Genomic DNA, 26,835 nt, shown 5'->3' on the forward strand with positions numbered 1-26,835 from the left:
AACATAATATAAAAAGTTGACATAAAATAAAAAGTTGAAATTTATTGCAAATTTCTGAAATCCTTCCTATATAATTAAATATTTGATTAAACAAACTGGAAATTTTGGTTGGGACATCATAGTTTCAGTACATTAGCATCACAGAAATTCAAATAACTTTTCAAACAAAAGATCAGTTTAGGTTATTTTCAGACCATAATTACATAACTGAAAAATCCCACAGGTTCCCTCTGAATAGTCTGCTAAGAGCAGTACCTGATATACTTCAGTGGTAAGTTCTCTGGCTCTGCTAAAAAACCATGCAAAACCATTCCTGTTGTGGCTCAGCAGTTAACGAATCTGACTAGCATTCATGAGGACGCAGGTTCGATCCCTGGCCTCACTCAGTGGGTTAAGGATCCAGCGTTGCTGTGAGCTGTGGTGTAGGATGCAGACGTGGCTCAGATCCTGCATTGCTGTGGCTGTGGTGGAAGTCAGCGACTACAGCTCCAATTCCACCCCTGGCCTGGAAACCTCCATATGGTGTGGGTGAGGCCCTAAAAAGAAAAAAAAAAAAAAATTCCTGCAAAACCAAATGAAAGCCAAACAGCGATGTTATTTTTTTATATGGACTGCAGCTATTTAAATATATTAATCTGAAGACTTATAAACAAATACACTGTGAGGGATTAGCACTATGCAAACTATCAGCCATCAGTGTGAATCCTTCCATGGCTTTCTCCGGTCACTCCATATCACTTTGGTTCCCTCTCACTGTTAAAAGTGGGTAAAGGTCAAGAAATGCTAAGTAAATACAAAGAGAAATGATTTTTTTGCATTGTTGCTCATTTTTTTATTACCAGTTTCTAATGTTTTTTCCATAATATTAGTAGCTATTTACAGAAGAGCATGTTTCTTTTTATATTTCCATGTAAAACTTTGAAAAAACAACAAGAGTATCACCTATATTCAGTACTTCTTCACCTGAAAAAGGCTTAAGTAAACACTAATTAAAATATTGGAGATCTTAATCCTACTTTTCGAACTGATATCTTTGAATTGAGAAGGTTGTCTTTATATTGTTTTATTTACCTAGGATTCTAAGAAATAAAACAAACCAAGAAGTCACAGTTTTCCTTCAAATTATACACTATACATATATTGCAAAAAATATTGAAAATTAAATAGAGATAAATACATAACTACACATAATAAATGTAGGGATTAAAAACATTAATACAACCAAAAAAAAAGCTGCTCAAATAAAATTCTAGGTCATTTAAAATAATAAACTGTTACTTATCATCTAAAACCCAATATACTTACTTCTTTGGTAGCTTTTAAAATGGTTTTATTTGCAGAGGATTTTTAAGGCAGGGAAACTACTCTGGATGATACAAGTGTGGTAGATATACATCATTTATGTATTTGTCAAAACTCATAGACTGTATAACATCAAGAGTGAACCCTAATATAAACTACGGACTTTGGGTGATGATGTATCAATGAAGGTGCATTGATTTCAATAAACATACCACTATGGTCCAAGATGTTGAGAGTAGAGAGACTGTGCAAATGTGGGTAGAGGGTATATAGGAACTCTGTGCCTTCCTCTCAATTTTGCTACGAATCTAAAATTGCTCCTTACAATAGTCTATTTTTTAAAAATTCTTTGGAATAGTTTGTCTCAAAGATTCAAAAAACTACCACACAAGGTAATTTCTCCTAAAAGTCCACGTGAGGACTCACCAATATGCCATTTTTCACAATCAAAAAAAAAATTACTTCAAAATGCAGTGCCAGAGAGTACCTGTCAACATCACCTGTACACCATAAACTCTAGGCAGCATAAGCAAAAGACATGTAAAGTATGCACATTTTGTAGCTTGAGGAGGTTGTAGGAAAAGGGGAATTAGTGTTGATTTGGGGAAATCACAATGAGATACACAGAACATAAGACTTAGAATGAGAAGGGCATGCTTACATTACAGCAAAGTATACTTCCGGTTTACAATTATCACCATTTATCTCTTGGCACGTGTGGGACAAGGTAAAAGAGAAAGAAAAATGGAATATAAAAGCACTTAGGCTTCCTATCGGCAAAAACAAAGTCATATCTTCCAAGCTCGGGAAGGTGTTATTTGTTTCTCCAAAACAATTCTGCTTCTTGGCCAGCGCTTGTATCACCAACTACACGGAAGTTATCCCTGCATATTGAGTTACAGTGAGTACCTTAGAGAAACTGCAACAGAAAATATCTGCTACATAATGTTTGCTTATATGATTATTATAAAAACATGGGGAAATATCATAATGCTGTGAATTACAGGTCAAGTAATTTGTATTTTAAAAACTAAAAACAAGGAAGTGTTTATCATAAAACATTGGATTTGCTATTTAAGCTCACTCAATTCTGCTAATTAGGATGAGCCCTCTGGATGACGATCTCATTTCAACTCCAGTTGAAACAAAAAAGGACATGAAGGAGGAAAACACAGCAAAACGTGTGTAAACCAGGTTTTTCCAATTAAACTTCAACCTTCTGATGTTTTCATTTATTCGTGCCAAAATGTATTTTCTTTACCTGAAGTTTCTTGGAGATCAATAGTTACAAAGGGCCAATGTGATACCCTACGGGTAAGAAATGATAAACGTGGGGCACAAACTTTTCCCAAACACAGAGAAGTTGAAGTGGTTCAATTCGTTTTTGCTTTCTGAGGGAAAATACGTATGAAGAGGGTAAACAGTGGAGTTAGGACCTAATCAACAATAACTAGCAGTGAAGCAGTGGTAAAGCCTTCTAAATTTCTAATGGAGATTGCACACACTGGCTTTTGAAATATCTAGGCAAAGCTTTAAAAAAAAAAACCCACAAACATAACATGGTAGTAACTATCTACAGTTGATATTCTCTTTGATTTTATAATTCATTCAGTTGCCCTAGTAATATTATCCATCTTTTTTATTGTCTATTTTGCTAAGGCTTTAAAACGTTTCCATTATTTTGGCTATCTGCTATAATTCATCCCATTTTTTAAAATCAAGTTTAGTTTTCTATATAGATTCATTATATATTGTAGGTATGGCCTCCATAAATAAATTGACGAATGTACTGATTTGTCTCTTCTCAGCTGGCAGCAAACTGAAATTGTAAGTCTTCTAAAAGAATATCAAGTTCATCACCAATTGAATGCGCAAAGTCTTCAAGATGGATTTAATTTGTGCCACTTGATGACAACCTTTTCTGGATTCGTAATTGTCTCTTTCCACTGGTTCACTGCTTCAATGTTATTGCTGTCTTCACTTATCCAAATCTGTAAAGGAACAGTACAATCATGTCAGGTAACACAATAATGGTAACTGAGGTGATTTTTTTTTTTTTAGGGCTGCACCCTCATCATATGGAGGTTCCCAGGCTAGGGGTCAAATTGGAGCTGCAGCTGCCTGCCTATGCCACAGCAACGCTGGATCCTTGACCCACTGAGCAAGGCCGGGGATTGAACCTGCATCCTCATGGATGTTAGCCAGATTCCTTTCCGCTGAGCCATGATGGGAACTCCCATTTAAGTAACTTTAGATAATAGATGAACTGGGAATGAACTTGGGAAAACCGTAAAGCATTACGCAAATATAAGATAACACAATGGTTACATATCATTGTGGCAAGGCAAGATAAACCAGGAAACACAAAACCTGAATTCTCAACTCAGCTCGAGCTAAGCTATAGCACTAATGCTGTTACTTGGGAGTTAATTTCTTTGAGACTCAGTTTCTAATTCTTTTAAATAAAGAAATTGGAACAGGCCACTCAAAAAAGGTTTGGTTTTCATTTTTTATTCTTAATTTCGTGGTCTACAGAACGTTTCCTTCAAATAAAATCTTACGAAGAACCCCAATACATAAAACAGATAACATGGGAGTGCTTTTGCTGATACAGAGTGAGAAACCTTGACCCCACTCATGGTGGCTCCTTGAGGCTACCAGAGAAGCCAGAGGGAACAGTTGACTAACAGGAACTTTGCCACAATTATTATCAACTAAAACCTCAACCAAGAAGGTGGAATCACCAAAAAAATGTATCTTGAAAATCACTGGTTATCAAGAAAATCTCCTCTTCTGTTCATACATTAGCTGAGGCTTGATGATATAGGAAAACTTTAACTGAATTCACATCATTGGCCTCACAACTTTGAAAAGCATGCTAAATAGATGAATTCTTGGGAGTTCCCGTCGTGGCGCAGTGGTTAACGAATCCGACTAGGAACCATGAGGTTGCGGTCCCTGCCCTTGCTCAGTGGGTTAACGATCCGGCGTTGCCGTGAGCTGTGGTGTAGGTTGCAGACGCGGCTTGGATCCCGCGTTGCTGTGGCTCTGGCGTAGGCTGGTGGCTACAGCTCCGATTCGACCCCTAGCCTGGGAACCTCCATATGCCGAGGGAGCGGCCCAAGAAATAGCAACAACAACAACAAAAGACAAAAAAAAAAAAAAAAGATGAATTCTTGAGTCAAACTTTATTCCATATAAGAATAAATGAAGAGCAACAAAATTATACTATTTTAACAAATATTTTAGTTAGAATATAGTAAATGAGAATTAATATCAATCTTTGAAAATTCACAAATAAGATGAAGATTTCATGTAGACTATTAATAACAACTTGTCAGGAAGAAGCTTTTAAACCAAAAATACAGATTTGGGAATTTAAATGTGAGCCAAACAATTGTAATTAAGGTAAAAGATAATGTACAGCTACCATTAACCCACTAAGAGAAAAGAAAAGAACTACAGGATTGGTAAGGAAGCAAGTATCATGTCGTCTTAAACAAATTACTAAGAATTTTTAAATATCTGGTCACCAATATTGACTAGATAATATCACAACCACTTAAAATTGATGTTTTCTAGGAATTTAAATCTAACACAATTCAGCTAACAGGATACAGAGTTAAATATTAAATTGAACATAACCTAGAATAAAGTTAAGTTGGATATTAGCAGCCTTAAAAATTTTGATTGAAATACAAGTCAGAAGTACTGAAAAACTGATCTTTCTTATCGTTTTTAAAGTTTAAAAGCTCAAAAAAAAAAAGATAAGAAGCCTGGAGTTCCCATCGTGGCGCAGCAGAAACGAATCTGACTAGGAACCATGTGGTTGCGGGTTTGATCCCTGGCCTTACTAAGTGGGTTAAGGATCCGGCGTTGCCATGAGCTGTGGTGTAGATTGCAGAATCTGGCGTTGCTGTGGCTCTGGTGTAGGCCAGCAGCTGTAGCTCCAATTAGACCCCTAGCCTGTGAACCTCCACATGCCACGGGTACGGCCCTAAAAAGACAAAAGACTGGAAAAAAAAAAAAAAAGATAAGAAATAGATTGCTCAGAAATTCCAAATATTTTTCTATTAAAGCAAAAAGTCTGACAAAATTTGATTTTTGTGGTACCACTGAATTTTAATTTATGATGCTGAAGAAGTCTATCCTATTTCAATGTTATCCAGCTGCTTAAATGCATAAAAAATGCAAGGAAAGAATGCGAGACAAAAATTCCTTACTAACCTGCCCCACAAAGTGTCTTCTTCCTACAGAGCTTCGGCTGTAAAGCTTAACGAGAAAAATAATTTCTTTTTCATTCTGTATAAGTGGAAAAATCATAGTCTCTCCCCACTTTACTCTTCCACTGGAGGCTTTCAGTAACCGTGTCTTCTTCTTATAAATCAACTCTCCCGAGCTAAACATTGCCACCTTCACAAAAAAACCTAAAGAATGAGAAATCTTGCTATATAAAAATTGTAAATGCCATATACATCCATATATTATGTTATAAAAATATAAATAAAGATCTGATGAGCTTTCAAAGAGAAAACACCTCTAGTAAACTTTATAATTATTACCATACTTTACAGATAACTACTATAACCTCAAATGAATGTAATCTTCCTCTAACCTGAATGCCATTAAAGACTGGAATTGTAATTACAAAAAACCATCAGCAGCAAAGGAGCACACACCGAAAAGGATTACACAAAAGAGAGGTGCCCACTCTTTGGAGAGCTAGAGGAATTTATCTACAAATTTATATAGATAAAGTCCTTTGCTTGCTTGAGACTCTAGAAGTTCAACATATGCCCCCTAGGGAAAATCTATCCTTTAAATAAATTTGAGACGCAAACCCTCCAGTAATGGCAGAGTAGCTTGTGTAAACTGACCTTCTCATAGATGACGATCACCAACTCTGGGGAAAATGCTAAAAACAATTGATCAAGACGCTAAACACTGACTAAAAGCAGAAAGAAACTGGAGGAGCGTCAACTCCTAAAAGATCGGGACTGCACTAAATAGAGTGCAAGTTTATACAGCTTTTCACCTAAGCCTACTCTCCGCTCTAACACATGGTGCTCACAACTCAAGCAGAAAGCGATCTATTTGAGAAGTGATGGTATAAAGCTGGGACTGTCGGACAGCAAGGAAGTGAGGAGGGAGCTTTCGGAAAGGAGGGAGCCACAGAGTGAGAACCGAGACCGACCATTATTTATAAAGCGGAGATCACTGGTAATCCTGAGGAGCAGCTTTGATTAAAGGAAGACGCCCTGTTACTAAAATAAATTACATTCATAGATTTTTACTTTTATCCTCTCTTCCTAGAATTAACCCTATATAGTCCTGGTAGTTTATTCTTTTGATGCCAACTTAGACTTCATTTGCTTTTTATTTTATGGTTTTTTTCATCTGTCTACATAAGAGAGAGGAACCCATAGCTGTTTGTTGTGTATGCTATCCTTTGTTTTGATACCAAGAATGTACTGATCTCATCAAGTTTCTTTTTTCATATTTTTTTTTTTCATGCTGTGGAACAGCTTATATAGAATAGGAAATACGTGTTCCTGGAAAGTTTGGTAGAATCTGCCAGTAAAATCGTCTTGGCCGCTGTTTTGATTAGAGGCAGTTCGTAGCTACTTTAACATGGTTATTGTTCTATTCAGATTTCTCCCTCTTCTGAAGTGAATTTCAACAATTTTTTGCTTATAAAACATTTTACATAGATGTTCAAATAAACTGGCATAATTACAGATCGTATTCTTATTTATTTCTGAACCACTTCTGAATCTGAAATTACATTCTCTTCCTTGTTCATGATTTATTTATTTTTGCCTGATCCAGAGTACTATAGGTTTACCTACTTTAACATTTGGTTTTCTTCATTTTGTGTTTTGTGGTCTCCATACTTAAAAACTTTAACTTTAGCCTTAATTCCTACTTCTACTTTCCTTTGTGTTTGCTATTGTTTTTCTAGCTTCTTGTATTGAGGGCTCGGTTGTATTTATTTCCAGTCTTTGTAGTTATAGTGGACATCCTTTGTTTCTGCCTGTCTCCAGATATTTTCTCTTCTTCTAGCAGGAAAAAGGAACACTCTTACCCTACTCTTAGCCCTGTAGGTAGGATTGACCTCAAACCTTCAGCTCTAGAGGCAGCCATGTGAATCATGCCTAGACAACCAAAATATCAGAATCCCTGGCTATACTCAAAGACAGAAGGCAGAAAAAGCTTCAAGGCTTGTATTTGACATTTTCTGTTTTTTTGGGGGGGTTTGTTTGTTTTGTTTTTTTGTTTTGTTTTGTTTTGTTTGGTTTTGGGTTTTTTTTTTTTTTTTTTTTTTTTTTGCTTTTTGCTTTTTGCTTTTTAGGGCCACACTAGCAACATATGGAGGTTCTTGGGCTAGGGGTCTAATTGGAGCTACAGTTGCCTGTCGGCCTATACCACAGCCACAGCAATGCCAGATCCAAGCCGTGTCTGCAACTTACACCACAGCTCACAGCAACGTCAGATCTTTAACTCACCAAGCGAGGCCAGGGATCAAGCCCACAACCTCATGGTTCCTAGTTGGATTTGTTTCTGCTGCATCATGACGGGAACTCTTATTTTGTTTTTTACAGTTAAGTTTCTAGTTAGAGAGTATCTACAAAAGGGCATAGACCTAGGGAGAGGATAAATTATCCAGGCTGATGAGACGTATCTGACAGTTCTCTGGACAATCAACCTGTATTAATTAATGAGCTAAATAAAGAACAGCATCAAACACAGAGAGGTCACAATTGGATAAGAATCAAGAGACCACTGGATTAAAGTAGATGCAATGGCTAAAATTTGAAATCCAATAAAGTAATTTTAAGCTAAAAGGTAAGTATTTAAGTTAAATAATAAAAGTAAGATTTTAATCTCCATTGTAGGAAATGTAGGAAACAACTGTCTTTTACAAGTATTTTCTGAAGATTCCACTTTGAACCACTGACATACTTACTCAAAGTCAGGGGTGTTGATGAGCTTGGAAGGTATTGTGCCTCAAGAATTTGTAACTGAATTCTGCTATTTACCGCTTGAAAACAAGTCCCCAATTCAAGTTCTGCATGGCAAACCTGCATATTAAAAGCGTGTGATTTGGTAAAAAAAAAAAAATCAAGACTAAGATTAGAAATGTTTTAATCATTGCTTTTTACTGACACACCAAGCTAAGTGTTATAGGGATTCTGTCGATATGAGGCACTTATTACTTAGTTTCATGAATTCTGATAGTGTTAAGTTACACATACACTGATCCTTCAAAATCAGGGAGACCAAAGACAATTTCAATTAAAAACAAATTTCTAAGCAATTTTACTAAAGAAAATGTCACTAAAATAAACACCAAGAGAGCACATCTTCAAAACACTTAAACATAGTCAATTGAATTATTTGTTCAGAACATAGGAAATATGATAAAAAGTGTTATCTATGAAAAACAGCATCAATTTTTCCAGTTATAGAGATCAGAGGTAGTGCTACCCAAATTAGAAGACAAGGGATTACTACAATGTACAGATCTGTGGATTAAGAGCTGATTTACTATGCTAAATGGAAGCAAGCCAAAGACAAGAGTTGACAAGAAGGAAGCTAGTGAAAGTGATGGGGTGGTAAGTTACAAGGAAAAGGTCAAAGAAAACCTGAGGCAAACAATAAAATGAAGGAGATTTAGAAAGGGGAAAAAGTTAAAATGTGCTCTTTAGTACTGCTGCCTAACAGCAGAAGTAAGTTAGTCATCCGTCTCACACAAGCCAAATTATGTACGTAAATTCCAAGGTCCTTGGAGTGAAAAATAAAAGAGAGAAACATAACGTCGTCCAAACACGAAAAATATTATTATTCACATGTTGAAAAGAGTAAGTATGGGATTAAAGAAAGAACATAATGTTAACAGATCTCACTAGGGCACAGCGTAGACAGACCCAAAAATCTTTGCGAGTACTGATTCCAACAAAGCTACAGAACGACTGATACTTCAGGAAGAGTTTTATATTTGATAAGCACCCAGTATTCTATGATAATTGGCACATGGATTATTAAAAGAAGAACCTTTTTATGTACACGCCATTGAATCTGAGGTATTTTGTTCACAAAATATTCCTTTTTTTTTTTTTTTTTTTTTTTAAGGGCTGCACCTGCAGCAAATGGAAGTTCCCAGGCTAGGGGTCGAATTGGAGCTACAACTGCCAGCCTATGCCACAGCCACAGCAATGCAGGATCCGAGCCATGTCTGTGACCTACACCACAGCTCATGGCAATGCCACATCCCCAACCCACTGAGCGAGGCCAGGGAGGGAACCCACATCCTCATGGATACTAGTCAAATTCGCTGCCGCTACACTGCAACAGGAATTCCTGTTCACAGAATATTCTGTGTTTTAAAATTGATCATGCCTTGGAGTTCCCTGGTAGAGCAGCAGGCTAAGGATCCGCTGTGGCTCAGGTCACTGCTGTAGCATGGGTTTGATCCGTGGCCCAGGAACTCTACAGACATGGGTACAGCCCCCTCCCCAAATTTTTAATTTAAAAAAAACAACAAAAAGGTACTAGTCTTAAATAAATAACTTTTAAGAATTGGTCATGCCTTAAGAAATCAAGAGATACAAAGTGAAAAGTGAATCAATCACTTAAGTATAAAATCAACTGCTGAAGTTAGACTCCATCCAACTTGAAAAATCTAAAATGATGATAAAAGTTGTCTACTTTGGCAATAAATGCTGAATTCTAATAAATAATTCAATGTACTGGCTTTGCTTTTAATCAGAGTACGAATGGATTAATAAATCTTTTTACATGAACTAATTTGGTAGTCATAAAGCAACACATTTACCAATTAAAAAAAAATGTTGCTGTCCTTGGCATTTTTAAGAATACATTTAAAAAATAGCTACTTACTGTTTACAAAACACAAAGGAAACATGTATAACATTTTCTCATTATTTTCATTATTTCATTATTTTCCACAATATAATAACACTTATGAAACCATCTAAAGATGGCAAAACTTCTTTCAGTGTTACATAGTTGTAGAGTTTACTCTCATAAAGGAGAGCAGCAGCATTTGGCAGTGGGCGTACCATTTCTTACTTGCCAAGGTTATTTCACAAAGCCAATTTGTATTCCAATATATTAATTCAGATCATGAAAAACTATTTTAAGTAGTTTTCAATCTGGTAATAATCAAAAAATTAAAAATCTAATCTATTAGGAGATATATATTAAGTACATTTTTTTCTTTTTCTTTTTGTTTTTTGGTTTTTGTATTTTTAGGGTCACAAGCAGCAAATGGAAGTTCAAGGCTGCAGGTCTAATCAGAGCTATAGCTGCCAGCCTACACCACAGCCACGGCAACGTGGGATCCAAGCCACATCTGCAACCTACATCACAGCTCATGGCAATGCCGGATCCTTAACCCAATGAGCGAGGCCAGGGATTGAACCCAAGTCCTCATGGATCCTAGTCGGATTCATTTCCACTGAGCCACAGCAGGACTCCCTTAAGTGCATTTTTTTTTTTTTTTTGTCTTTTTGCTATTTTCTTGGGCCGCTTTCGCGGCATATGGAGGTTCCCAGGCTAGGGGTCGAATCGGAGCTGTAGCTACTGGCCTACACCAGAGCCACAGCAACGCGGGATCCGAGCCGCGTCTGCGACCTACACCACAGCTCACGGCAACGCCGGATCGTTAACCCACTGAGCAAGGGCAGGGATCGAACCCGCAACCTCATGGTTCCTAGTCGGATTCGTTAACCACTGCACCACGACGGGAACTCCCCTTAAGTGCATTTTTAATGAGCATAAAACTGTGGAAGATAAAAGACAGGATCTCCATTCCTAAATAATGTATCATCTTTTTAAAGAAAAATTTTTTGGCCTTCCTGGAATGCTTGTTGAAGATGAAATGTTAAATATAATTAGAGAAATCCATGATCTAGTGATGTTTAAGAATATCTTCTTAGGGGGACAATACAAGGTTGATAAAAGATATTTTCATATATTGAGGTATGGGGAAGTCATTCTGGCTTATACATGAGTTAGCTCAAATTTTATGCTAATTAAAATAGCATACTTGTGACCTATCAAATGTGCATTGTACATCTGTTTTAATTATTAAAGAAAACGGCACACTGATCAGAAGTAGAGAATGCCCACGTTAAAAATAAAGATTAAATGTCTCCCTTCCTGGGATGCCAATGCTGGTACCCTTTCAATGATAAGACTCCCTTCCCAGCTGTCAAGGCCATACTGACTCACTGTGTACATGCTGGCCTTTTTTTTTTTTTGAAACCATGAAGGAATGAATCTCTGATTTGTTTATTCTTTGTTCTGATAAGATGGAAAACTAACTACACTGAAAACCATGTTTCTCAGGAGCAGTTCCTCAGAGAGGCTGTTTTCTGAGCTATAGTCCTCAGTTTGGCTCAAATAAAACTCTTTGCTATTCCTATTATAGATTGTTTATGGATTATTTTTGTCAACATGGTAGAGTTAAGAATGCTGGCTCTGGAATCAGAATGCTTCTATTCAAATCCTGATTCCCCAACAAGTGGCTGTATGAACTCAGGCAACCTAGAAGCGGTCTTGGGCTCCATGACAGCAATTAACAAGAGCAGCGAGCTCCTAAGTGTGGTATGAGCATTAAATCACTCAGGACCAGGTCAGTGGTATGGTAAGTTTCCCCAAGCGTCAGCCATTTCTGCAGGCTGACATTATTCAACACAGAAATTTGAGTTACCAAGTACATATTTACATTACCATTTGTTAAGGTAAAAAATTTTTGTACTAAGGAAATTATTAGCTCTACATGAAAGTTCTGCTGTTCATGATGAAATAGTTGTCTGTATAAAGGATAGGTATGTAAGTCCTGCTCTTTCAATGTCACAGAATTATCAATTTTTCTCCTCAACACAGGAAACAAAGTATATTATTTTTGCTTTTAGCCAAAAATATGAGACATTCACACTTGCAATATAAATTCTCTGATCCAATATAGCCTGAAAGCCCTTCTTTCAAGCCATCCATCTTTGTATCCCCGGCACTTGGCATAAAATTATAAGGTCTCAAAAACCAGTCAACACTCTGGATAATCAAGTTCTTTACAAAAAAACCAACTGTAAGATCCTCCGTTCTACCCAATTCATGGACAGATATAGCACTTACAATACTTACAACTAAAATTTCCTTATCTATTTTAAGACAATCTCTCACTGAGTTTGGAGTTAAGAGTTTTTCTTGCTTTTCCTAAGTTATCAGCTACTAAAAAAATTAGCAGTATCAGCTATTACTAAAAAATTAAATAATTATTTAAAATTATTCATACTTAGGGTTCTTTTACCTTTAAGTATGAAACATTAGTTAAATATGTACTAGAATAAGGAAAACCCTAAGGTTATTTAAAGGGGGCTGCGTTAACATTTTATCAATTTTTTTAAAAAAATCATTAAATGATGACATTATTACACTTTTACATTATTATTGCTTCTAGAGAAGCTTCCTGATCCTTTACTATATTCTAGAGTGTTTAAGTTACACTCCAACAAACAAAAATTCACCCACCAAATAAGCCTAAAAGTGTGAAATACTTTAACATATATTATACTACTTACAGAAATTTTTGAAGGTGGTGATATATCCAGAGAGTAATCCATTTCCTGTGTGCTAAGAGTTCTGAGTGATAGCGAGCATTCTCCAATAGTTTTCTTCCTGGGAGTCTGAGTTTGAATCTTAAACACAAGTCGTACAGTTTGTAGATTTTGGAGTTTAATAGCAAATACGAAAGTCTCCATAAATTCAATATTCTAAAATAAAAATCAGGAAAATACGAAATACATAAGTAGAATGACTGAAAGAAGGGTCATATGCCAATACCAAATAAACAAAATAATTTTATAATCGAGGAAAGGGAAATTTGATGTTATTACACCAAAAAACATTTTTTTTAAATGAAAATAAAAGTGACAGTGGCCACAACTTGATTTTCCAAAATGTATTCTGGATACTTCCCTTTTTAATTTCAAAAAATTAGTCAAGAATTTAGTTGATATCAACACCAAGTTCACCAAAATACAGCTTTTTCCCTTTTTGAAAATTAGGTGTTCTCCATCTTTGGTTCTGGGGCATCTTTCTGCTCTTCAACACAGCCTCCAACAGCTAAGGAGTGTTTCAGGCATCCCAAGCAAGCCCTCTCAGTGTGCAGAATCTAACTTGCTTATGTTAAGAAATGTGACTTATTTCTTTAAAGGAGTTATTATTTGCCTATTGTTCTTCCCATATAATTTGGGGTTTGATTTCTCTTTTAGTGATGTTTGTTCTACTCTTTTCAAGCTGAAAATCTGTCTCCTTGACAGAGAAGACAAAGGAAAATGTGAGTTTAAAGACCCACCTTCTCTTAGAATCGTTCACTCCAGGCAGCAAGTCAGTGTTTTCCATGCCCAGACTATTTCCAAATGTTCTTTTTGTTCCTTTTTAATATTTCTAAAAACTTGGCTTAGCACGAGCTAACATCATCTTGACACTAGACCATTTTCTGCTTATAAACCTCCTTCTTTCCAACTTTAGTGTATCCTTTTTAAAAGGCGTTTTTTTTTTGTTTTTTTTGTTTTTTTTTACCTTTTGAAAAGACAGGTTACTGGGTAACTAACATCAATATTTTAGATACTGTGTGAAAATATTCACTTTTGTTGTAATCATTTATGCCTGCATAGTCAGCATTGCGTTTCTGAGAAATTCCCAACCACCTGAGCCATCTTTTTATTTCAGTCTCAAGCCACAGACAGGATCACACCAACAAAACAGTATACATAAAATGCTTAATTTTTAAGTTCAGATACAGTGAGCTTACAAATGAAGCAAGTGTGTTGGTTTACTTCTCACACTTTGCAATAACAGGATCTCCTAAACAACCTGATAAATAATAATTTTTCAAGATTCCAGGCAAGCTTTTTGGGGGGTTTTTTGACCACACCCACAGCATACAGAAGTTCCCAAGCCAGGAATGGAATCTAAGCCACAGCTGTGACCTACACCACAACTGCAGCAACACCAGATCCTTCACCCACTGCGCAAGGCTGGGAATCAAACTCATGCCTCGGCAGTGACAGAGCCAGATCCTTAACCCAGGAACTCCGTCCATACAAGTTTTAACATGAGAACATTTTCCTCTAACTCTTCCTAAGTCAGTTTTATTTGAAAATCAAAAAGTGAAACTGTTTAATTCAAGAAGCATTCCTCTATGACTGTCAAGATTATAACCAGGGTTAAGATCTCTTCTATATATAGACTTTCTATAACTCATATTTTTCTAAAGTGAGATTCTAACATTTATACATCAATTTTGATTTCTGCCTTTTTATTTACTAAGAATATTTTTCTATGTTCTTAAAAACTTTTCCTAAACATCATTTTTCACGGCTGCCTAGTATTCTATTACATGGTGTGTTATGGTTTGAACTGTGTCCCCCCTGCAAAGATGTGTTCTTGAAGTCCTAACCCCCAGTATCTCAGAATGTGGAGTTATTTGGAAACAGCGTTATTGAAGATGTAATTTGTGAAGTGAAGATAAGGTTATACTGGAGGCAGTAGACTCCTAATCCAGTCTGACTGGTGTCCTTATAAGAAGAAAGCCAAGTGAAGACACAGAGACACATGTAGATGAAAGACATATGTCCATGTGTGTGAAGCCAAGGGATACCAGGGATTGCTGGCCATCACCAGAAGCTGGGTGGGGGGAGGCGTGGAACAGATGGAACAGATTCTCCCGTAGAGAAGGAAACAACACCTGATCACCTGCTGACACCTTGATTTCAGACTTTCTCCAAAACTGTGAGAGAGAAATATTTGTTGTTCTAAGCTACCCGGTTTGTGATACTTTGTTACAGAAACCATAGGAAACACATACACATGGTATACCATGAGTTTTTTTCAACAATTCCCCTATGGGAAATATTTAGATAGTTTTCAGCTTTTACCCTATGACCAAAACTGCCAATAAAACTCAATAGATATACTGTTTGCATTTTAGATAATTTCTACGAAATAAATTGCAGGTAGAAATACTATGTTAAAAAGCATAAATATTTTAAGATTTATTTTCCTTTTTTCTTAATCTAACATAAAATATTTTTTAATGATTTTTATTTTTTCCATTATAGTTGGTTTACAGTGTTCTGTCAATTTGCTACTGTACAGCAAAGTGACCCAGTCACACATACATCCTTTTTCTCACATTATCCTCCATCATGGTCCATCACAAGTGACTAAATATAGTTCCCCGTGCTACACAGTAGGACCTTGTTGTTCATCTATTTTATTTAGATTGTGCCTGCTGATCCCTAACTCCTACTAATTTATCCCTCCCCCACCCCTTTTCCCCTTTAGTAATCATAAATTTGTTTTCTATGTTTGTTCTATTTTGTAAATAAGTTCATTGTATTGTATTTTAGATTCCACCTATGTGACAGCATCTATTTGTCTTTCTCTTTCCGACTTATTCAATAATAATAATCTTATTATTAAGATTAGTATGATACTCTTATTTTAAGGTTTTAATGTGTATTGTCAAAATAATTTTCAGAAAGTTTTATGTTCTAGAGTGCTTGTAAAATTTTCCTAATTTTAATAAGCCAAAAGAGAAAAGAGAAAGCAGTATGTAACTTAAGTTTCCGTATCTATGAATACTAGAGTAGTGAGAGCACATTTTTTTCACATTTATTAGTAAAGGGAATCACCTAACTTTTCAACAACATGTTCTTGTAGAAGATACCTTTCATTTGCATAGAAAAAAACACTAATCTTTCAACTCATATCAGAAGTCAGAAATGAAGATATATTTAAAGTGAAACCTAGAAACTTGTAACTAAATTCAGGATTATAAGTCTTCTAGTTATGAGAACTGAAAGTATTTAAAAGGAAGTCATTGCAACCACGGAATTATTTCTCAAAGCCAATGTGGGGTGGGGGAGAAGGGATGAAAATATAGAGACTTATATTCCTTACATATAAGAAAAGAAAATGGTTTTCTTAGATATTACCCACCTTGTATATATTTGAGTGATTAATATCTTCTTTTTAATGTACCTTAATATTAGACAAGGAAATATCAAGTATTTCTGAGGCTCAAAATTGTCTTTAAAAAAGCAAGGGGTACAGAATTTGTAGTTTCCCCAAAACAAAACATTTTATTATTCTAATTCTTTATGTGGGTTACAGTGACAAACAGGACAAAAACATAAAAAGATGTTCAAAGACAAACACTTACACTAGAGCCTTCCTTGACTGAAGATTTGAAATGCACTGGTTTGGGCAATGTTAGTATTCCTTTTATAGAAAGAGTAGGAGTATCTCCATAACTAGAAGGCCAACTTAGATCTCTGCACTAAAAAAAACAAAAAATAGAGTTTGAGTTTTATAAAGGACTCTGACAATACACATATTTGATGTATTTCTTGAGGAAATGACTTAAAGACTATAAAAGTAAACTTTAGATTACTGAGAACTTCTGTTTCATCTACATTAAAATAATCTGACATGTAATGGTCTAGACATATCAATTTCCTTCTTGAAGGTGAAAGAAAGAAAAAAAAATATTTCCATCATACCTACAGATGTATTTTCTTTAAATTTTTTATCAAATATTATTTTTTGCAAACTACCATAGAACCCAAATTCCAAAGAAGATATTAGCCCATTTCCCAGAAGAGAGCTACAGCAGATATTTGCAACTTACAGTCTAAACATTCAATTTTGTAAGAAAAGTTGGTATGAACTATATTAACTTACCTGTAAAATTGTGATCCAGATCTGCTCTACTGAAGAATTATAAAACACTTTCACGTTTAATCTCCCCAAATCTCTTTCATCTCCTGATAGAGTAATTGTATCTGAATTGTAAAAAGACAAAGATGTTTAAATTAGTATGCAATCCTTCCGACCCAACTGAGCTTTGATACAACTCAATTTTTTTGTTTTTTTGCTTTTTAGGGCCACACCTGTAGCATATGGAAGTTCCCAGGGTAGGGATCAAATTGAAGCCATAGCAATGTAGGATCCCAGCCATGTCTGACCTACCTACACTGCAGCTTGCAGCAAAACCATATCCTTAACCCACTGAGTGGGGCCAGGGATTGAACCCACCTCTTCATGGATACCAGTTAGGCTCATTACAGCTGAGCTGCGACAGGAACTCCCTGACACAACTCAATTTTAAGAGCACAAAAAAAAAATACTGCAACTATTTTTAAAGTTGTCAGTTTATTAAAACAAAAGTCACACTTCGGGAGTTCCTGTTGTGGCGCAGCAGAAACGGATCCAATTAGGAACCATGAGGTTGCAGGTTTGATCCCTGGCCTCACTCAGTGGGTTGAGGATCCGGCATTGCCGTGAGCTGTGGTGTAGGTCGCAGATGCGGCTCGGATCCTGTGTTGCTGTGGCTCTGCCGTAGGTGGCAGCTGTAGCTCCAGTTGGACCCCTAGCCTGGGACCCTCCATATGCCATGGGTGCAGCCCTGAAAAAGGACAAAAACAAACAAACAAAAAAAGTCACACTTCAATGCTTTTATTGGCGTGCTAGAGGAAGATATACTATTAAAAAGCACATGGCTTAAAAACTTAACCTAATTATAATCTGAGGGATTTAAGTTTAAAAAAAACTTTCCCAAATAACACTGATAGGGCCTTAACACTGCACGCTTCTAGAAATCCCCTCATTAAATACTTTAAAACAAACAAACAAAAAAAAGATACTTAATTTTAAAGATGAATTTTTGCCTGCACACTAAAAAAATGGACCATCTGAGTATTCAAATGCAAATAACACTGCCAACATAGATATAATCATCTAGAGTTTTGTTTTTTTTTTTAACCTGCATTGCCACAGCTATGGCGTAGGTCATAGCTGTAGCCAGATTCAATCCCTGGCCTGGGAACTTGTATGTGCCTTGGGTGCTGCTAAAAAAGAAAAACAGGAACAAAAGCAAAAACAAGGTCCTACTGTATAGCACAGAGAACTACATTCAGTATCCTCTGATAAACCATAATGGAAAGGAATATTTTTAAAACATATATATTTTTATATATGTATATATAAGTGAATCACTTTGCTGTACAGCAGAAATTAACATTGTAAACCAACTTCTATTTCAATAAAAATTAATTTAAAAAAGTAGAATACTCCTTACCCAGGCTTCTGTTACTCCCCTGAGAATTTTTTCTTGAAGAAGAACTACTGGGCACACTGGACAAAGAATCATGTCTCTACAAATAAAATTCTTCTTTAGTCAGATGTTGCATATCAAACTTTAAGGATTCTGAAACTTATGCCCCAATACCCACCCTAGTATCAAACTGAGTGCCAATCATTCTGCCAGTGTTACTGGTCAGAATTTTCCAGTTTTAGATAGTTAAGGGGGAAAAGCTTTTTGTCGGTGTTACCAGGAAAATCTTAAATACTTAATTTACTAGATCATATATGGGAAAGCCTTTGCTATTTTTGGTTTGTTTTTGTAATAAGGAGGGAGAGATTACTATTATTTCATACTTAAGTGCTAATAAAAATGAGACCATATTTGGAAGTGCCTGTAACCTAAAAACCTGTAAAGCTGCAGTTATTAAAACATGGTCCCCTGGAGTTCCCATTGTGGCACAGTGGAAACAGGACAGGAACTATGAGGTTGCAGGTTCGATCCCTGGCCTCGCTCAGTGGGTTAAGGATATGGTGTTGCCATGAGCTTTGGTGTAGGTCACTGATGAGGCTTGGATCTGGCATTGCTGTGGCTGTGGTGTAGGTCAGCAGGTGTAGCTCCAATTAGACCCCTATCCTGGGAAACTTCATATGCTGCAGATGCAGCCCTAAAAAGCCAAAAAATAAAATAAAAATTAAAATCATGAAAAAAAAAAATGTTCCCCTGACCAGCAGTATCAGCATCACCTGGGAACACATTAGAAATACAAACTCAAGCCCCAGTGCAGAGCTGCTGAATCAAGAGCTCTGGGGGTGAGGCCTACAATCCGTGTGTTAATAAGCTCTTCAAATAATTCCGATACATGTTTAAAAACTCGTGCTATTAAGAATTCTTGGAGTTCCCTTGTGATGTGGCAGGTTAAGCATTTGCTGTTATCACTGCAGTGGTCCAGGTTGCTGCTGTGGCATGGGTTTGATTCCTGGTCTGAGAATTTTCACATGGCAGGCACAGCCAAAAAGAAAAAAAAAGAATTAAATCTGCAAAAAGTTAACTGAGGATTATTAAGAATATATTTCCACCTGAGAAATTGGATTGTTATGATTATCATATAACTACAGATGTAATAAATTCATTTGAGTAATAAAAAAAGAGTATATTTCCATTTGAATGTATTTCCATTTGTACATTCACAAAGAAAAAGACCAAAGGTATATATAACAATATTTTCATAGTGTTTTTATCCTCAGTTATAAGAATATAAGGACTTGTCCTTTTATCTTGCTGATTCTATTTTCTAATTTTTAAATAATAATCATTTGTATTTAAAAAAGAAACATTTTGGAGTTCCCATTGTGGTGCAGTGGGTTAAGAACCCAACTATTATCCATGAGGATACACATTTGATTCCTGGCCTCACTCAGTGGATTAAGGATCTGGCATTGCCATAAGCTGTGGTGCAAGTCGCAGGTGCAGTTCGGATCCCACGTTGCTGTGGCTGCAGTGTAGGCCAGCAGCTGCATCTCCAATCTGAGCCCTAGCCTAGGAACTTCCATATGCTGCAAGTGCAGCCCTAAAAAAAAAGAAACATTTTTCAAACATCAAAAAATTCTCTACTCTATTTCAAAAATAGGGGGACACTCTTAATATTAATGAATAAAGTTCTACATCTCAATAGAAATACAAATTTTTGCAAATGAAGTAGTTATGCTCAATAAGGAAAATTAAATCACTAAGTGCTTTTAACTATACCATTTTAACTTCCAGCTTCCTCAAAATGGCCCGAGTGCAAACCAGGAGAGAAATAAGATTCATTAAAAAAAAGAGAGAGAAACTATTGCCTTTTAGAGCTTTCTGAAATAATGCACATGGCAAATTCCAAGTGTTTATTCTTTAGATATTAGAATAGATCCATCTACAAAAGATACATAACACGTTGCTCCTAATGTAATTCTGGATTACACACATCTGAATTTTTAACTTGAAAATAAATTATTGCATACAATTAAATTTATATAAACAATTTACCTGGATGAACCGCTGAGATGAACTTGTAAGATCAAACATAGACTTGCTTAGTCCAGGGGAACTGGGAAGTCTGTTGGTCCTTAAATCACAAACTGCAAAGGGACATGAGGAAATTCCTTATGAATATTATCTGCAAATCTACTTCAGAGATAAAGCCTTCTAATGAAGTTTAAAAACGGTTTTTCAATTACTTTACTTTTGTTTGAAACAGAAACGAGCACAAATCACATTTTCACATCCACATCAAGTAACAACCAGGAAGATTTCACCCATTTTGCTTACATTATCCAATTCTTTATCCTAGAATGATTTAAATGATATAAGTCCTCTGTGCTAAATGCAATTCAACTATTTAATGAGCACTTAGTACTCTAAAAAAATGAATATTGAATTCTATGTGCTGTTATATTCCTAGTCTGTATTTCTAGTTCCCCTCCTAAACTACAAGGTCCTTGAAGAATGCGATTCTATCTAATGATTACATAGTCTAGCACAGCGTTAAAATAAATAATTAAGTACTTCTACTTTACTTTCAGTACTTCACCCTGAATTCAGTGGTTCAAATAGCCAAATATATAAATAGTATATGTATATATACAGTATACATATAAAACCTGAAAAATAGTGAAAATTTTGCAAGTCACATACGTATAAAATGGTCTATAATTGAGTCTAAAATATTAAATTAGCAAAGTTCTGTAATCATTTAGGCATTCTCTATTTTCTTTATTTACATTTCTAATCTCATCATTAGTTTCTAAATTCATTTTCACTGAATAGAGTAGAAAACAAATAGTAAGTACTTGTAGCATTTATGAATGTATAGATTTTATATAAAATATATACAAACTCTAAAAATAAAATTTCTTTCAAAAAAAGGACAAATAGAATGGAACTTGGAACTAGCAATACAGAAAACTCATTAATCTTTCCATTTTTATGTGAGATATAATACCACAGAGAAGTCATGATGTTTATCACATCACTTCTGAAGCTTGATTTTCTCTTTACTTCTACATTGTTTTTTAAAAGACAAATCAATTCTTCCGGACTCTTAGATTTAATTTGATTTCTACATTTGTTAAAAAAAAGACAAAGGAAAAACATAAAAATTTTTTCATACCCGATCCATACAGTCTTGTTGCTTCTGAATGAGGAGGAAAGCGCCGACTCAAATCAGGTGACACGTGCTGATACATATAGAATGGGTTATATACATCATAGCTGGGTCCATGCTGGGATGAACTGGAAAGTTCTACCTTTCGATCTACAAAAGATGCTCTGGCAGATCCTGAAAGAATACCCTTTTCTTAGAGTTACTAGCCAACAGCTGATGCATCCCAGGCAAAGGGGAAAAAAATCGTCTCAAGTATACTAAACCACATGCATGTGACATCTAAAAAACTCATGTTTATTGAGCTCTAACTGTGTGGAGTATTCTCCCAGGAATCAGCCATGAACCTTGCTCCCAAGACATTCTAATACATTCTTCTTTACCCCATAAACAATTCTATATTTTGTGACTGAGTTTTATTTTCCTTCTTGCATAAAGAACATCTTTTAAGTAAAAATAAAATCATTTTTTAGAGATGTAATCTTTTGACAAAGACAGAACATTTATAAAAATTGACCATACACTGAGATACCTAGAGCAAGTCTCAATAAATTTGTAAGGATTGAAATCCTTATGTTCTATAACCATACACACACACACACACACACACACACACACACACACACACACACATATAACCTTATGTTCTATAACCAAAATGCAATAAAGTTAGAAAGCAAATAACAAAAAGATGAATAAAAAATGTTTATATGTAAACATAAAGAACCAAGAACAAAAAAAAAAATCTTTTAAGAAGAAAAACAGGATTGAAAGACTTGATCTACTCAATATTAAGAACAAAACATTGGCCCAATAATTAGATCAATGGAACAGGACAGATGGTCCAGAGATCTATTTTACGGACACCTGATTTGTAATCTCTGTGGTACTGCAATAACAGTGGGGAAAGAATGGTCTTTTCATTAAAAGGTGATAAGACAACTGAATATTGACATAGAAAAATGAAAAACTTTATCCTAACCAAACATATTCATAAAATATAAATTCCATATGGATTGAGGATCTAAATTAAATGTTAAAGATGAATCAATAAAACATCTATATTTAAGTAAATGTATAGGAATTCTCATGGTCTTAGGGTAGAGAAGCACTTCTTAAATGGAATATAGCATCAATCATAAAAACAATCTTAATAAACTTAACTACATAAAAATTAAAAATTTCCATTTGTCAAAAGACTAAGAGAGTGAAAGGTAATCCAGAATGGGAGAAGATTTGTGCAACAAATATAACTGACAAAGGGTTTATATCCAGAATATATAAAGAACTCCTGCAAATCAATAAGAAAAAGTCTGGCAAGCTCAAATATAAATTGCCTTAAGACTTAACAGGTACTTCAGAAGAGAGGCTATCCAAATAGCTAATAAACATGACCTGGTGTTCAATCTCATTAGTCATAAGGGAAAGGCAAGTTAAAACTCCAGTGATATACCACTACATACTCACAGAATTGTTAAAATTTAAAAGACTGACAATAGCAAAGAAACAGACATAGAGAACACACTTGTGATTGCCAAGGGGAAGGGAATGGGATGCACTGGGAGTTTTGGGTTAGTAGATGCAAACTATTGCATTTGGAGTGGATAAGCAATGAGATCCTGCTGTATAGCACAGGGAACTATGTCTAGTCACTTGTGACAGAACATGATGGAAAATAATGTGAGAAAAAGAATGTGTGTGTATACACACACACACACACACACACACACACACACACACACACAAGAGCTAATAGCCAAAAACATCCCTAACATGGGAAAGGAACCACTCACTCAAATCCAGGAAGTGCAACGAGTACCATATAAAATAAACCCAAGGAGGAATACACCAAGACACATATTAATCAAATTGACCAAAGTTAAAGACAGAGAAAATCTTGAAAGCAGCTAGGGAAAAGAAACAAATAACATATAAGGGAACCCCAACAAGGTCATCGGCAGACTTTTCAGCAGAAACTCTGCAGGCCAGAAGGGAGTGGCATGATATACTTTACATAATGAAAGGAAAAAACCTCCAACCAAGATTACTTTACCCAGCAAGGCTCTCATTCAGATTTGAAGGAGAAATCAAAAGCTTCACAGATAAGCAAAAGCTAAGAGAATTCAGCAACACTAAACCAGCCTTACAACAAATACTAAAGGAACTTCTCTAGGCAGAAAAGAAAAGGCCGCAACCAGAAACAAAAACACCACAAATGACATGGCTCACCAGTAAAGGTATATATACAGTAAAGGTATGAAATCATCCACGCACAATTATGCCACCAAAATCAGAAATCATGAGAAGAGGTGGGTACAAATGCAGGACACTGGAGATGCATTTGCAATTAAGAGACCAACAACTTAAAACAATTGCATATATATATATAGACTCTTATATCAAAACTTCAGAATAACTGCAAACCAAAAATCTACAATTGACACACAAACAAATAAGAAAAATCAACTCAAATAAAACACTAAAGATAGTCATCAAACCAGAAAAGGCTAGAACAAGAGAAGAAGTGAAGAAAAAAGAGCGACAAAAACAAATCCAAAGCAGTTAATAAAACAGCAATAAGAACACACATATCAATACTTACCTTAAATGTTAATGGACTAAACGCCCCAACCAAAAGGCATAGACTGGCTGAATAGGTACAAAAACAAAATCCACATATTTGCATCTTCAAGAGACCCACTTCACTTCTAGGGACACATACAAATTGAAAGTGAGAGGATGGAAGAAAATATTCGATGCAAACGGGAATCAAAAGAAAGCCAGAGTAGCAGTACTCATAACAGACAAAATAGACTTTAAAATGAAAAATATTTTAAGGGACAAGGAAGGTTATTACATAAGGATCAAAGGATCAATCCAAGAAGAAGATATAACAATTTTAAATATCTACACACCCAACATAGGTTCACCACAATATATAAGGCAACTGCTAACAACCTCAAAAGGACAAATTGACAATAACACAATCATAGTGGGGGACTTTAACACCCCACTTACAGCAATGGACAGATCATCCAGACAGAAAATCAATAAGGTAACACAGGCCCTGAATGAAGCATTAGACCAGATGTACTTAATAGATATTTATAATACATTCCATCCAAAAGCAACAGAATACATATTCTTCTCAAGTGCACATGGAACATTCTCTAAGATTGATCACATCCTGGGTGACAAATCAAACCTCAGTAACTTTAAGAAAATTGAAATCACATCAAGCATCTTTTCCAACCACAACACTATATGACTGGAAATCAAGAACAAGAAAAAACTGCAAAAAACACAAGCATGTGGAGACTAAACAACATGCTACTAAAACACCAATGGATAACTGAAGAAATCAAAGAGGAAATTAAAAAATACCTAGAAGCAAATGACAACAAAAGATACAACACTCCAAAACCTATGTGATGCAGCAAAAGCCGTTTACCATGAATTTGGTAAAGTCGAAGGATACAAAATTAATACACAGATTGACGGCATTTCTATACACTAACAATGAAAGAGCAGAAAGAGAAATTAGGGAAGCAATCCCATTTACCATCACATCCAAAAGAATAAAATACCTAGCAGTAAACCTACCTAAAGAGATAAAAGACCTGTACTTTGAAAACTATAAGACACCGATGAAAGAAATCAAAGATGATACAAATAGATGGAAAGAAATACCATGCTCTTGGATTGGAAGAGTTAATATCATCAAAATGACTATACTACCCAAGGCAATATACAGATTCAATGCAATCTCTATCAAATTACCAAGGACATTTTTCACAGAACTCAAACAAAATATTTTAAAGTTTGTTTGGAAGCACAAAAGACCCAGAATAGCCAAAGACATCCTGAAAAAGAAAAATGGAGCTGGAGGAATCAGACTCCCGGACTTCAAACTATACTACAAAGCAACAGTCATCAAAACTGCATGGTACTGGCACAAAGACAGCAATAGAGATCAGTGGAACAGGATAGAAAGCCCAGAATTCAACCCACGCACCTACAGCAAACTCATCTATGACAAAGGAGGTAAGAATATACAATGGAGAAAAGACAGCCCGTTCAATAAATGGTGCTGGGAAAAATGGACAGCCACATGGAAAAGAATGAAATTAGAACACTCCCTAACACTATATGCAAAAATAAACTCCAAATGGATTAAAGACCTAGATATAAGACCAGACACTACAAAACTCTTAGAGGAAAACATAGGCCAAACACTCTCTGACATAAGCAACAGCAACATCTTCTCAGATCCATCTCTTAGAGTAATGACAGTAAAAACACAAATAAACAAATGGAACCTAATTAAACTTAAAAGTTTCTGCACAGCAAAGGAAATCCTAAACAACACAAAAAGACAACCCATAGAATGGGAGAAAATCTTTGCAAATGAATTGACTGACAAGGGATTCATCTCCAAAATTTATAAACACCTTCTGCAACTCAATACAAAAAAAAAAAAAAAATCAAAAAATGAGCAGGAGATTTAAACAGACAATTCTCCAAAGAAGACATACAGATGGCCACAAAACACATGAAAAGATGTTCAACATCACTCATTATTAGAGAAATGCAAATCAAAACCACTCTGAGGTACCACCTTACACCAGCCAGAATGGCCATCATCACAAAGTCTACAAACAGGAGTTCCCGTCGTGGCGCAGTGGTTAACGAATCCGACTAGGAACCATGAGGTTGCGGGTTGGGTCCTCACCCTTGCTCAGTGGGTTAATGATCCGGCGTTGCCGTGAGCTGTGGTGTAGGTTGCAGACGCGGCTCGGATCCCGCGTTGCTGTGGCTCTAGCGTAGGCCAGTGGCTACAGCTCCGATTGGACCCCTAGCCTGGGAACCTCCATATGCCACGGGAGTGGCTCAAGAAATAGCAAAAAAGACAAAAAAAAAAAAAAAAAACAAAGTCTACAAACAGTAAGTGCTGGAGAATGTGTGGAGAAAAAGGAACCCTATTACACTGTTGGTGGAATTGTAAATTGGTGCAACCACTCTGGGAAACAGTATGGAGATTTCTCAGGAAACTAAATATAAAACTACAATTTGATCCAGCAATCCCACTCCTGGGCATCTAGCCAGAGAAAACCACGACTCGCAAAGACACATGTACTCCAGTGTTCACTGCAGCACTATTTTCAATAGCCAAGACATGGAAACAATCTAAATGTCCATTGACAGAGGAGTGGAT

The 26,835-nt window shown here is 35.8% G+C and overlaps 1 protein-coding gene across 2 annotated transcripts in view; it reads right to left on the reverse strand.

Moving 5' to 3' along the window:
- TC2N (tandem C2 domains, nuclear) overlaps positions 805–26,835 on the reverse strand; it is a 51,849-nt gene continuing 25,818 nt past the window's right edge. For both annotated transcript variants that reach the window (XM_005656445.3, XM_001928983.6), the window contains exons 4-12: positions 21,630–21,797; positions 20,507–20,598; positions 18,479–18,554; positions 17,083–17,183; positions 16,562–16,678; positions 12,912–13,103; positions 8,270–8,384; positions 5,530–5,729; positions 805–3,293 (exon numbers count right to left, since the gene is read on the reverse strand). In XM_005656445.3, coding sequence (XP_005656502.1) covers positions 3,183–3,293; positions 5,530–5,729; positions 8,270–8,384; positions 12,912–13,103; positions 16,562–16,678; positions 17,083–17,183; positions 18,479–18,554; positions 20,507–20,598; positions 21,630–21,797 — 1,172 coding nt within the window. In that variant the 3' untranslated portion in view covers positions 805–3,182. The remainder of the gene's footprint in view (positions 3,294–5,529; positions 5,730–8,269; positions 8,385–12,911; positions 13,104–16,561; positions 16,679–17,082; positions 17,184–18,478; positions 18,555–20,506; positions 20,599–21,629; positions 21,798–26,835) is intronic.

The sequence above is a fragment of the Sus scrofa genome, chromosome 7 (assembly GCF_000003025.6).
Source record: "Sus scrofa isolate TJ Tabasco breed Duroc chromosome 7, Sscrofa11.1, whole genome shotgun sequence".
In the NCBI taxonomy this organism is placed as follows: Eukaryota; Metazoa; Chordata; class Mammalia; order Artiodactyla; family Suidae; genus Sus; species Sus scrofa.